General features: G+C 36.0%; 1 protein-coding gene across 1 annotated transcript in view; it reads left to right on the top strand.

Moving 5' to 3' along the window:
• Positions 1-15,110, top strand: part of HMGCLL1 (3-hydroxy-3-methylglutaryl-CoA lyase like 1) — a 185,704-nt gene that overhangs the window by 167,231 nt on the left and 3,363 nt on the right. Inside the window, exons 9-10 of the mRNA XM_081294414.1 lie at positions 12,043-12,101; positions 13,609-13,641. Of these exons, the coding sequence (XP_081150540.1) occupies positions 12,043-12,101; positions 13,609-13,615 (66 nt within the window). The 3' untranslated portion in view covers positions 13,616-13,641. The remainder of the gene's footprint in view (positions 1-12,042; positions 12,102-13,608; positions 13,642-15,110) is intronic.

Here is a 15,110-nt window from a genome sequence, read left to right as displayed (position 1 = left end):
TTTTGTCTTCTCCAGGGTCATTTTTAATCAAGGAAGTTTGTCCTCCACCCCATTTCAAACTCCCCCTCAGAGTCCAGTGAGTAGGACATCATTACATACCCCATTCCCATGGGAATAGACCCGCTGTATAGACCAAATGGAATCACTGGTGATCTAGGAAGAAAACCTCAGGGAACAACTCCAAGAAAGGATCCTATTTCTAACCACTCTGAGATGGGAGGAAGGGATGGAAACTGGAACTTTTTCTTTTTTTTTTTTATTTGAGATAAATATGTTTTAAGATGAATGGAGTTAATGCTGCTAATTGGTCTCTACTTTTCCCCCAATGAGGTAGGAAGTGAGATCTTCAGGCATTAGAGAGGGGGGTAGAGTGAGGACTCAGAAGAATAGTAAAATCTGAAGTCCATCACTTGGGGATGGGTAGTAACATAGCAGAGCACCATTAGAAGTTAACTTACTCTATAAAAGTTTTCCAGTGGCTGTTCTGTACTAAATCTAAGTACACTGATCTGACCTTAAGCCACCTTTGCCACCCAGCCTGGGACACATTCCCACCTGCTTCAAATACTTTTTACTTTCTCTCCCCATGTTCTACCTCTCTGGCTGCTTCTCTCTACATTTTTAAAATTTTGGCTTTCTCCTTTTCGCTCATGCTACAGACTCACAAATACACAAATACTCATAAATACATTTTCAATATTCAACATTTGGTCCAGGCCCAGAAGGATCATCATCCTGGGATATTTTAAGAATTTCAGGGTCTTGAGCTCCACCTCAGACCTATTGCATTCGCATCTGCATTTTATCCATTTTATCAGTGTCCTCATAGGACTCATGGGCATGCTAAGTTTGAAAAGTATTTGCCTTCTTGTCACCTCCTTTTGATGTCTAACAGGCACTGGAAGCTTTGTGTTTTCAAAATACTTCTATCACTTCTTTCCTCTTGCATTATACTCCAGCCCATATCTTTTCTCTGTTTCTCCAATGGGGATGACTCACATCCATCTCAGGATACTCTAATGCCTCTGCCTCTAATGCTTTTTCCTGAGCAAAACTGACTCCTTGTCACTCAGGTCTGAGCATAAATGTCCCGTCCTTAATGGATCTTCCTGGACAACTCAGTCTAAAGTAAATCCTCAGTTACTTTCTCTCACTTTAACTTATTTAATATTTATTATAGATCTGTGTTGTAGCTTGAAAATTCACATATCTAGTGAATTTAATCACCATTCTAATAGTTATTTTTTTCTTTCTCCAACAGAATAGATAGTTCCTATCTTGTCCACTCTGACTTCCTTAGTGGCCAGAATATAGTGCTAGGGCTATAGTGGAATATAGGTTTCACTTCTGTCAATAAATTTTAATTTAAAAAAAGAAAAGAAAAAAATTGGGTTTAATTCAAACATTTGGTAATTTAAGGGAGGAGATCATCTCACCAGAGCTGTTTCGGGGATATGTACGTATTTTTTAAATTCCCTGAGCCCTTAGTGGTTTTTCTGAATTTATTTGTTCCAGTTTGGTAGAAAATGCTTATTGCAAGTCCTTAAGACATATGATAAATGATTTAATTAGGGAATTAATACATATGTACACCAACGAGGTTGTTAAAAAATGTTTAAGAAATCAAAAATGTAAGAGAAACAAATGTGTTGCTAAGCAGGAATCAAACCAAAGTGAAACTTCTGGAATTGATAAGAATAAATTAATTTCATTAACAACATAAACTTTCCTGAAGTGGAGAAGTAATAATAGGTATACAGAGCCATTAAGCAGTTTTACTTTGGGCATTTAGATGTGCTTGTAATTCCTTTCTGTCTCACTGACTCTCTCTTATACACACACACACACACACACACACACACACACACACGATACACTATTCTAGTTTCAGCTGATAAAACTCAGTTTCCTTATCACATTCTCTGTAATCTATTTTCTATTCAAGAAAAGAGAAATGCATTTTTTTATTCAAATACCCACTATTTGAATAAACAAGTGAACTGTTATATTAGCTATCATCTTATGATTAAGATATGTAAAAATTTCACAATGATTTGATATTCAGGCCTTTTTATTCTCATATTCCTCAAATAGGTTCCATTTACAGATATTTCAGAATCAAATTTTAAATATTGGTTTTACCTATCTTATCCCTCTCACACACAAACCCCTCAATTCTCTGTGTCTGATACACAAAATAATTTACTCTCTGTGGTCTCATTCCAGGCTACACATTAGATTAATCACTGCAGGATGGGAAAGGGGGAGTTAACAATACTAATGTTTGAATTTCAGCTCCAGTGATTCTGATTTAATTGGTCTGCAGTTAGGCTTCATGCATTACCATTAAATATGTACAGCTATATCACATATATATCTATATATACACACATATACAGACATATACATATAAACTAGGCAATTCTTATATACAGTTTTAATTGAAAATCTTCATTTTAGAGCAGTAGTTTTTAAAGTGTAATCCCAAGACCAGCAGCATGAGCATCATGACCTGTTTTTCCCTGCAAACTGGATCATCTGGAAGTCAGGTCACAAGATCCTGATTGTGACTGTGGATATTCTTCAGAAATGAGGGAAAGTAAGAGAACTCATTATAATGGTGATTAAATTCATTAGATTTGCGAATTTTCAAGCTACAACCCAGATCTCCTGACTCAGAAGCTCTGGGTTACAGTCAAGGTCCACTAATCTGTATTTTAACAGACCCTTCAGGTTATTGTTAGGGACCCTCAAGTTTGAGAATCACTGCCCTCACATGAATTGTCTTCCAAAATAATGGTTTGCCACACTTGTAATTAGCTCAGAATAAAAAATGGACAAGACTCAGTTTTGCATGCCCTTTATCCGTAAAAACAAATTACCATTTTCAACTAACATTCATGTAATCTAAACATATGATTTCATAGTTCCATGTGAATAGGGCCTACAAGGAAGAGGCAGATATGCAGAATATTGGTATTCTCTGTCACATTCCTCCCCTTGATTCTGCTCATCAGGATTTTTTCCAGGAGACTTGGCTTCCATCAGGTTTCTATACATGGTACCTATTAAGTTCATTGTAAGTATTAAAGCAAATTGAAGTTGAGTACTAGAGACAGCCATAAAGGAAGATGATAATAATGTATCAGTTGCAGGAAAGAGAAATTGTCACCTAACAATTTTGGCCCACGAGAGAGGAGTTTAATGGACTTAATGCATTTCCATCAATCTTGGGGGCAGATGGGGGGGGGCTTCTTTGGCAACATCTGATCTTGGGCTCTGGAAGCAGGCAGCTGGTATTGAGTCTTGGTTCTGTTATTCGTTGGCTATGCAACCTTGTTCAATTTATCTAATGCCTTTAAACCTCACTTCCTTCACCTGTAAAACTCAAATAACAATAGTGCTTATTTACACAGCTGTTGAAGGGATTTCATGATATAATGCTTATGTGTTTGGCAAAGTGCCTGGCACTTAGTAAGTGATCAATAAATGTTAACTATCGTCATTTTTATGATCTCTTCCTATGGCCCTGCCCTGGAGTGGAACTTCTTCCTCCATTATGAGTTAAGTCCCAGAGAGGCTCTTGTAAAAGATCATCCTTTATCCTGTTGCATGTTGAGTTTGTGTTGTCTTAAAGGGTCTGCCAGGATCCCCCAAAATGACCACTTATCATCAAACCCAAAGCCATATAGTTTCAAATTGGCATGATTTCTCGGAAGCTGCATCATTGAGTTCTGTACTCTGAATTACTTATTTCTGTAGTTTATGTGAGTATAATTTACCTTAGGAATTTATTATGAGACTTTTGCTGAGTAAACTTATGTATGGACCATCAAAGTACACTCCGTCTCTGTATCCTATATCATTTAAAGTTAGAAATTTCATGAACATAGTAATTTGTCCCACTCTTTTGGCAGTTGGACAAGTGAGCAGGTGGATTTTAATATCTGTTGCAACATGAATTGCCAGTATTTATTTGGTGGGCTCTCGAGCTGGGTGGGCTTCTGCTTTCTTCTTTTCTACATGGTTTCATTAGGAAAAGCGTACTCTTTTGGGCTTCCATCGTCATCATCTCTCCTCTGACGTGAGTCATACTGATGAGTTTATGCAGCTTATGATAGGGTTTGTGCTCTTCAAGGAATTCAGAGGAAGCAACTCAAAACGTCTGATGACTGTTAACATCTAAATTTCCTTTTTCTAGTCAGTTCTTTAAGGACTATGTCATTGGTAAGTAGACCACAGGTTCCAGGTAATCAGATCATTATCCTGTATTGTCTGAATCCCAAAAATATAGCTCTCCATCTGCAGGTTTGTAATGGTCTTTTTCTATATGTACATTAATACCAGTGTATCAGACTGTACTGTACGCTGACATTCTGGAAGCAGAGAGGTCACCATATTATAAGCAGACATTGCCTGCTCTTACCAGGACCTTCACTACATGAAATCAGATTGTATAGAATCAGCTCACAAAATTCATATTGTAAATGTGTGTACACTCCAAAGATGAGGGGAGCAGGGAATACCAGTGGAAGTATTTTATATCAGCCTCTACAGTCTACTGTGCAGTGGCATACAGAGAAGCAGGTCTATGGGCACTTCTTAAGCAAAGAGCAATATATCTTAGTTTTTGTGGACTCTAAAAGTCTTCACAGATGTTGAGGATCAGAGGATTTCAGATTAGAATTATGCTCAATGAGGGATAAGGGAGAAATATGTGAAGATGAATACTAACAGGAGAAGTGGGGGAAGATGTTGTCTTCCTAGAGGTGATTTACACACATGTAAAGGGTAGTGTTGAACACAGACACTGAAAGCCTCTTAGTCTTCTTCTGTCTTCTGAAAAAAATTGTTTAACCACTCTTGTAGCTAGAAGCTGTTGCCTGGACCACTGGACTTCTATAAGAAAACACTAATGTCATTAGGTCATTTTTAATGTGTGCAGGCAAGGTTGCCCTTTGAAGTTGTCATTTGGGAAAGTCATGTACTCATGTCAGTGACATTATCTTTTTTTTTTTATTGTTGGTCATTCAAAACATTACATAGTTCTTAATATATCATATTTCACAGTTTGATTCAAGTGGGTTATGAACTCCCATTTTTACCCCGTATACAGATTGCTGTATCACATCAGTTACACTTCCATTGATTTACATATTGCCATTCTAGTGTCTGATGTATTCTGCTGTCTATCCCATTCTCTACTATCCACTTCCCCTTCCCTCCCCTCCCCTCCCCTTTTCTCTCTCTACCCCCTCTACTGTAAATCATTTCTTTCACTTGTATTATTTTTCTCTTACCCCTCCTTTCCTCTTATATGTAATTTTGTATAACCCTGAGGATCACCTTCCATTTCCATGCGATTTCCCTTCTCACTCCCTTTCCCTCCCACCTCTCATCCCTGTTTAATGTTAATCTTCTTCTCAAGCTCTTCGTCCCTACCCTGTCCTTGGTTACTCCCCTTATATCAAAGCAGTCATTTGGCATTTGTTTTTTAAGGATTGGCTAGCTTCACTTAGCATAATCTGCTCTAATGCCATCCATTTCCCTCCAAATTCTATGATTTGTGACATTATCTTTTATAAGTGAATTGTATTGAGTCCTTTCTATATAAGAAACTAAATTTTACTACTGTATTATTCTGTTTTACAGTTTGTGGATATTGCTAGAAATGATAGCATTTACTGTATTTTGTTTTCATGCTTAATTAATTTTATAAACAAATGTAATATTACCCATTTTGTTTATCCACATTATCCATTAGCTTTTAGTGCAAATGATGTTCAATTATTTTTAAACATCAAATGCAGGCTGAGACAAGTTAATTTTTCTCTTTTCCAGGTAGTCCAAAGAATATTTCAAATGTTTATAAGATAATTTCAATAAGCAGTAAACTTTGCTTTCCTGGCAGAATGTTTGAGCGTTGTCTAGAGTAGCAAGGTGACAGTTTTGAAGGAGTATTCATTTACTTCTCTATTTCATTAAATGTCATTTTATTTTTTTTAAAAAAATTACTTTACAACCCATATAATGGAATTAGCCTAAACAAATTAAGGATGAATTATTAAAAACATGTGGTTCCATGTAAACAAAAAGTTTCCACTATACATCCCAATTATATAAAGAATAAACACTTCTTGGGAAGCTGTGGTGGGACAATTGCCTGAGTTCACAACTTTAAACACCAACCTAGGCAACAGAGTGTTATAATTGTGCTTCTTTGACTAGAAGTTCTGACCACACAATTGTAGAGGAGGAAAAGTTTATTTGGGGGCTCACAGTTTTAGAGTTCTCAGTCCATAGACAACAGGCTCCATTCCTCGTGGCTTGAGGTGAGGCTGAACATCATGGTGGAAGAGTGTGGCAGAGGGAAGTGCTCATATGTGGATCAGAAGCAGAGAGAGAGAGAGACTCTGCTCTCCAGATAGAAAATATATACCCCAAAGCCATGCCCGCAATGAGCCACTTTCTCCAGCTACACCCCACCTGCCTTCAGTTACCACTCAGTTAATCTCATCAGGGATTAATTCACTGATTAGGTTAAGGCTATTAATCATTTCTCCTCCAAAACTTTTGATCAGAATTGTCTTAAGGCCAAACTCCTCATGAAACACAAGGCCATAGTTACTACAGATTTAAATCTGTCTTCTATCATTATTGTCTCTTATCCTCTTCTACTCTTCCCTCCATAGCTTCTGACCAAACCTCTCAAAAGAGTTCTCTGCTCCTGAATTCCTACCCTTTCTTCATGCCCAGTACTTGGCCTCTGCTGTCCTTCTCTCTCAGGTAGCTGGTACTCATTTGTCCCATGGCATTCTTCACTCTCGGGTGTGACTATTAGCTAGGTGCCAGTCTTTCTCACTTGATGTGAGATTCTGAAATGCAAAGGCTAAATCGTATGTTCCACTGAATTCCCTTGTCTCTCATGAAGTCTGATATATTGCAGCACTCCATAAACATTTGCTGAATGAATTCACATCATTTTCCATCTTAATAAATTGGGGGTGTTATTATAAACTTTATTTACCAACAGTCTAAGTAAATATTGAGATATATAGGACAAAACATAATCCCTGCCCTCAATAATCTAAGTTTTTGGAAAGCTTTTGACATTTTTTAATTTCATTATTATTTTAAATATCCAAAAATGGGAAGCCAAGCTGATGTTAGTAAGCAGTCAAGATATGTCTGATATTTGAACCATTTTCACTAGACTTATATACAAGTTGATAAGCTGTGGATGAACTTGTCAATCCTCCTATAAGACAATAAAAAAGGTCCAAGTGCAAATCATGATTCTTGTTTGCTTATAAATTTCAGCATAATACTTTTTGTTAATTGATGAACAGCTGTATTGAGCATTGTACAAATTAAACACTTTACTGAGTTCTGAGGACTTAATAGTAAATAAAGCAAACATAGTTCCTGTCTTTATTGATATCACTCTCTGAAGCTGGAAAGGTACCTTAGTGCAGGATTAGTGTTCACTCAGTAGGGTGGCAGGTACAGAGGTACAAGTGACAGAAGTAGAGGCGCTGTGTAAGCTCTAATGTGTATCTGATATGCTCAACAGGGTCTTCCAGATAAGAGTCTACAAGGTTCCCATGGTCTATATCAATCCATATTATTAGGAACCAGTTGTAATTATGTTAAAAAAAACATGAAGGCATTTCTAGATGGGTAGAGTTAATATCAAATTTAGGCCTGTCTGGCCTATCACGTAATTATACCTACTTAGCTATTTTCATGTCAACCTTTCTCTTCCTCAGTCACAATGGTTCCAGTCTAACTACTTTGGTTTTGATTCAATGTCTGGCTTCAAATTTTAGCATCTAGAGATGATCATGTACCATTGCATGGATTTAGTTATCCAATCTATCTTTAGCTGTTTGTCACAGTGACTAAGTTAAAGGACCTTTTACCCAGAAAAAAAAGTAAAATTAAAATTAAGACCTGAAATTCTAAGCCTCTGTATCCCTTGTAAATTCTCATACATCTCTTCATTCTTTATCAAATATTTATTATTAACAAGTTTTTACTCTTAACATATATTTATTTAGCACTTTATGAAAAGTTAGGATTGCATTTGCCTGAAAATAAGAAAAGAGATACATGGATGCAGTTGTTGTGCTCATGCCATATACAACAAATAGTCAGTGGTTAGTATATAACTACTGACAGCTTCCAGGTCCCACCTTTCCTTCCCACTTTTGTGTTACATGTGTGCAAACTGGTAAGAGAGCTTAGGTGTCTACTCTATCAGTTGAGGAAGTTCAAACCATGTTATCATCAGCAGGTAAATTCAAATTATAGGAACCCTCACTCTGGTTCTATGCCTTAGGCACAATAGAACTAGTGCCACTCATTCCCTTCATTCAAGTCATTTGTCATTCTGCTTGGCTATCAGCCCTTCTCTTCTCAGAAAGATTCAATGTGTGAGTAATTAATCTGTCTATTCCCTTAGTAAGTATGTGCTATCATCAGTCTGAACTTCTGGGCCGATTTTTGGTGTAGGTTCATTGTGTCTATGTGAGTCATAACAACACTCTTAATGCCATCATTCTACTCCACCATCTTAGATAGCTTGGAAATATGTTAGCTCTCATCATTATGCTGTTTTCTCATGGTACCAAAATACTGTACCTCAAAATGTCCATCCATATTTCAGACCAGAAGAGACAATAGCAATATTGCTGTATCTACCTCTTTATTGGGAAAATTGTAATTTTTCAAGGAAACCTGATGTCATTGAGCAGAACTGTGTCACATCACCATGCTTAGTCTGACAATTCAAGCATTTTATTTGAGGGTATTGGTACTCCAAACAAGATTATAATTCTATGCATGACAACTATGTTGGCAATTTCAAATAAGGACCAGGCTTTGTCATGTGCTAGATACATCACAATTAGAAGACTAATCAATGGTTTTCTATGAAAATGTAATCAGGCAATCACCGAAATTATTATCAAATGATAATTATAATCATAAGTGCTATGAAAGAGAAGTTCATCTGTCTTTAAGAGTGTATGTGCCAAGCCTGACTATCCAAAAGACACAATTCATGATTCAGATGAAATCTGAAATATGAATAAGATGCTAAATAGAAAAGAATGGAAAAGGCTACTCTTATGTGATGGCAACATGTATGTAAGTACTTTCAACAAAGGAAGAAGCATAGTGTTGTTTGGGAAATTTAAAGAAGGAAAGTGTGATGAGAGCACAGGAGAAAATGGGGGATGTTCATGTATAAACACAAGTTAGGAAACAAGGAGCTCAAAGTATAATGATTAAAGAATTCATTTGGGTAGATGCTTGGGAGTTATGTTTACTGCCTCAAACTTATGAGTCATGGTGATCACTCTCCTTGCCTATGTGTTCAGAAGGCATAAATTGAAACTTAGGTAAAAAAAATTAGCTTTGACATGTGATGTAGTATTATTATTTTAATAAAGGTTTCTTGAATGATACCCCAATTCCTTGGGACTAAACAAATATAAAGAAGAGGGAGATCACTTTTTCTTGTTGGCTGGCTCCTAAGGAGCATCTGGAATGAGTCTGTCTTTTTTATGGCTTAATTACTGGAGGAGTCAATTTTCTATTGTAAATAACAGAAGACTACAAATTGGGTAACTTTCAATGAACAGAGACTTATTTTGGCTCACAGTTTTGAAGATCCAAGGTTGAGGGGTCACATCTGGTGACGACCTTCTCACTGGAAGAGTCCCAAGGAGGCTCAGGATGTAATGTGCTGGGAGACAGGGAACACACATGTGTATTGATGTTTCCTGTGGTCTCTTATGTACTTCTTAATAGTCACCAGATTCAGGCATAGGAGATGACCCTAATGATCTTCTCTAATCCCAATGGTCTCCCAAAGGCCTTACCTCTACATGTCGTAGTTGGATTATGTTTCCATCCTCTTAATACCTTACAATGGGGATGAGATTTCAACACATGGAACCTTGGGGGACACACTCAAACCATATTCAGACCACAGCAATTACCTCGAGATTTGTATAGTGAAAGGAAGGGTATGAAGGGTCAACTCCTTTTGCATTATTGGCCATGAAGTTGATATTCCACTGGAAGCCAGGGGCTAAAATACATGTAGCAAAATAAAATATTGTTTCTTTGGATCTTTATATTCAAATATGAATCAGAAAATGTTCTGTAAAATGTTCCAGAAAAAAATAAGATATAATATCCCCCCAAAAATTGTAATGAGGGATAAATAATGGATAATTAACATGATGTTCTATTGTCTTTCTTTACACTGGGAGATAAGCACAATAAAGGGAGTTCTGAAAGATGATGCTTTGAGAACAGTAAAGGAGAAAAAACCCAGATAAATCAACCTTTTAATAGGTTTTATATGACTGCAGAATGTTTAGTAGGCTTAACATTATTCAGGGTTCAATTTTGGAGGTAACTTTTGAATGGTTGGATCATCTTTGGAAGTAAATTCACCTATTTGAGAACTTCTATCTTCTCTACATATACCTTAAGTTAAAATTTATGTCTTGTTTTTTAGAAACATCATTTAGGATAAAGAAATTATGTCTTTAAATCTACTTGAGATCCTCAAATAAGCTAAAATGGATCATATAAAGTTCTGGTGTGCAACTATTAATTTATTTGATTTTTTTGATATGTAGGCATCTTTTCAGGAATATTGGGTATTTCTCTCTACAATAGCCGAATCATCAGTTTCCAAATCTACGGTTATTTGTAGAATCATGTCCATGTGAACCAATAGCAAGTACTTAGGATGGAATTAATAAGAATTTTATTGATTCAAGGTGCTTTGCACCAGCTGTCAGACACAGACCAGACTCCTTAGCTATTCTTCACCCTGATTTCATAAAGAATAGCATCCCCATAGGACGATTTTAATTGGAAGCATATTTTCCCCCCATGATGCAAACTTAAGGTCACAACAGGTAACCTGAAAGATTGTTCCACCAGATGTTATTCCCAGAAAACATATTCCCCAAATATCATGATACTCAAGGGGCGAAGATTACATAAGTCTTAAGATAAACTTCCCATCAAGTCAGTTTACTATAACTGAATGGCTGGGTTTCAAATGAAGGCAAGATGCAATTTAGATTCTGGTATACATTAGAAAAATGAAAATTACATTCTCCACCTGTTTCAGGGCCAGTTGCTTTTGTGTTAAGCTGCATGGTATACTTTAAGGTATTCAAGGCTGAGTTTAATACATGGTTTTGCATTCTGAAAACCAGAAAATCTAAATTTTTTATTATAGTATAGTTAAATGTATAGTACTATTTATTTATTTTCATGATAGACTTTTTAAAAGTCTATTAGTAACATAATTGTAGATCTAAATGGGAGAAATTTTAATTAACAAAAGAATTTTCCAATATTTATGATAACTTTTAAATTTTGTAAATGTATTTGAAATGTTTTTTTTTTTTTGTACCAGAAATTGAACCCAGGATGTTATAACCATTGAGCCCCATACCCAACCATTTTTAAAATTGTTTTGGGAATAGGGGCTCACTAAGTTGCTTAGGGCCTTGTTAAGTTGCTGAGGCTGGCATTGCATCTATGATCCTGCTGTCTCAGCCTACTGAGTCTCTGGGTTTACAGGTGTGTGCCACCACACCAGGCTTGAAATAACTTTTGAAAGTTGCCATGTTCTTTATTAATTGTTAAATGTTTCATGAAGAAATTTTTAATTGTTTGAAGCCTTCAAAAGAGTTAAGCCTCAAAATACATTTTCAATTCTGCTAAAACTATTTCCAAATCCCTACTATTTCATTGTCCTGGCATAAATAATTATCATCAAGACTAGCAAATATTTACTTTCTAATATAGAGTATAAATCAATCATAGTGTTAGATTCAAAATGATTAAATTTGCATATTGCTTTTCTTTCCAATTCAGGATACCAAGTAAAGAGAATTCAAATGGGATGTACTGCCAAAGTATTTCAATATTGCTATGATTAATGCTAATTTGTGAAAGTATTTGTGTAATTATATATCTAAGTCACCTCTTCTTGACTTTCAGCTCCATGAAAATTGTGGCAAGGACTTTGTCTCTAATATACAGGTCCAGCACAAGAAATGGTAAATGATAGTGTTACCCAAAATTTTTAATTATTATCTCTCATTGATAGCATGAGAAAGCAACTGGAGAATAACATTGGGAAAGCAAGAGCAATCTTTTATGCAAAAAGAAGTGGCATCAAGAAAACTATAAAACTGTAATTTTGGAATTATCCAACAATCCCAGAATGGTTGGAGTCAGTGACTGGATAATTAAGATGCTCCCAAAATACATAATGAATATGATTCTGTTTTCAAACCCCAAAGTATGTACATCTTAAACAGACAGAGACAATTAATACATTAATTAATAATTAATACTAATTCTTCCTTTGGCACTCTCTCATATATGTAACCTAACTTTATGTACATAATTTTCATATTTCAAATCTCTGGTTTTGATCTCTTTAAGCCATCCCAATGGACCCCCCAGTTGACAGGTTTTCTTTTCTTTTTTTGGTACCAGGGATTAAACTCAGAGGCACTGGACCACTGAGTCACATCCCCAGTCCTATTTTGCATTTTATTTAGAGACAGGGTCTCACTGAATTGCTTAGCATTTCGCTTTTGCTGAGGCTGGCTTTGAACTCTCTATCCTCCTGCCTCAACTTCCTGAGTCACTGGGATTATAGGCATGCACCACCGTGCCTGGCTTGACTGGTTTTCTAAATACCTAATGTGTTTTCCCAGCTGCAGATTAATTAGCTGCCAGTGAGAGAACATTACTACCTTAATGACAGCAACTTTGGATCATTGGCATTTAATTCCTTAAGCAGAGTTAAGGAAACTTGCTTACATTAAAACTGAATTTTCTTAACCCCGGAGTGGTAATATGGATCACTTAAGTTATTATTTTTGTATATGTCAAATGCATTCTCCTTCTTATCCCAAAAGAAGTTACAAACCATATGTGGTACAATAAATAGGAGTTGAGACTGGATTTTGAGCAGAAAAATCCTATTCTAATTCCAACCTGGCCCCTTATCAACTGTATAAATTTCAACAGATTTCTTAGTCTTGCTAAATTCATTGTTGTTCATCTAAAACAACTAAAAACCTTGTGCCTATCAAAGATAACTCTGATGAGTATTAAACATAAATCTTGGGAGATTGCCACATTGGGTAATTAAATAATTGTAACATATTTTGTTAGACTGTGTTGTTATATTCCAATATCCCCTGGGCTGCTCTGTAGGACTACACTTGCTGCCTACTGATGTAGGCAGACATAGACTTGGTTTAGCCAATAAAATGTGAACAGAAATTAGATATGTTACTTCAAAACACAAGTTTTATGATAAAATGTGTACTTTGTCATAATCTTTAATCTCCCTCTGGTAATATTCAGAGGAAAGTGATTTCATCAGCCTAGGCCTCCCAGTGAAGGATGTAGAGCAGTCAGAGTTTACTTGTAATGGACTCATAGTGTGATCAAAAACAAAACTCTTTGATTATAACTCATTTATGCTTCATGACTGCTTATTACTTTAGAATAACCCAATTATCCTGTTTGATACATCTCTTACAGGTATTAGTATATTGATCAAAGAAGTTCATGAAGGTAAGTCAAAACAGATGTTTTTGAAAATTAAATTATCATAAAAACTGTAAAATCAATAATACATTGTAATGGTTAGGTGTAAAATGGAACTCAGCTTTCTAATACCTATATCATAAAAATGAACTTCTGTAGATACTAGATTTAATGCTCATGATCTAACTAACTAATGGGAATCAAACTAATTCTTATTCAGAAACCTTAGCCATGTTCCATGGACTTAACTAAAGGGATTGAATTTGACCAGCAAATGGGATATGATGTGGGGAAATTATTTGCTTTGAGTCTGTCTTCACTGATCTGTGACAATGAAAATGAAATTACTTGAAAAACAATAATGGGCTAACTCCAGTCACAAAATACCTACAAAACCATTGTCTTCCATGTGGTTTTTGTATTTGGTATGCTTCTGACATAATAACTCTCTCATCTTCTACATGCAATAGAAGTAATGAAGGAGATGGAAAGAGAGGGAAGGAGGTCCAATTTCTGATACTCTATAGCATCTATTTCTTTCTATCTTCCTACTTCCTCTCGTCTCACTTCTTTTCATCTCATTTCCCTAGGACTTATTTCCACATTTATTTTTATTAACTGTTAGTTGAACTTTCTTTTAGTTGAACCAATGTTCTGTTGAACTATTGTGTGTATATAACAGGAAAATTATGGAAAATCTTAAGCCACCATTTTTTTTCATTTTCCTTAAATCATGATATGCTATAGTTCCAAAACCAATGAAACAACAGTATTCATTACTCCTGAGACAGGTTGGGTCTGGTCCCAGAACAAAGAAGTCATTGTTGAGTTTGAGCTTAAAAACCAGTCTTTTCAACCACATAAAAAAACAACAGCTCTGAAAGCCAGACCTTGTTGAGAGAAAGAGAGCAATGTTTTCTAAATTTTGAAAACTTCCTTATACATCTCATGATCCAGCTTTGGCAGACTTGAGTCATAAAGTTCTACTAAAAGTTATAGCATAAAAACTGTGGAGGATATGCTGTGAGAAAAGCTGACATTGGATAGGAGCTTTCAACCGTGAGGAGATAATCGATGCAAAAGGCAGAGGCAAGAAGTCCAACTTTGGCAACTTGTTCCCACCCCTTCTCAACAACCTCTTTCCCTTCCCTGATCGCCAGTTCACCTGTCAATGGTAATGGCACCGTGGTTTTCAGGTCAGGGAAGAAATAACAAACAATAATCACACTAACATAAATTTTGAGGACATTTCAACATAAGGGTACTTTACTTCTCATTCTTCAGCTGTTCTTTGTCTGTGTGTTAACTCAACATGGCACAGGGACTTTAACAAGGAGGAACCCATGATGGAGAGAGGGAATAGATGTTATAGCTTCAAACAAATACATCAGAATATAGCAATGTGGAGAGAGAGAGAGAGAGAGAGAGAGAGAGAGAGAGAGAGAGAGAGAGAGAGAGAGAGAGAGAAGTGAACTATTTTACTCCCCAAAGGAGTG

This window comes from Spermophilus citellus, assembly GCF_964194105.1.
Source record: "Spermophilus citellus genome assembly, chromosome: 5".
Taxonomy (NCBI): domain Eukaryota; kingdom Metazoa; phylum Chordata; class Mammalia; order Rodentia; family Sciuridae; genus Spermophilus; species Spermophilus citellus.
The sequence above is the reverse complement of the archived record's forward strand: the minus strand, read 5'-3'. Positions and strand labels throughout refer to the sequence as shown.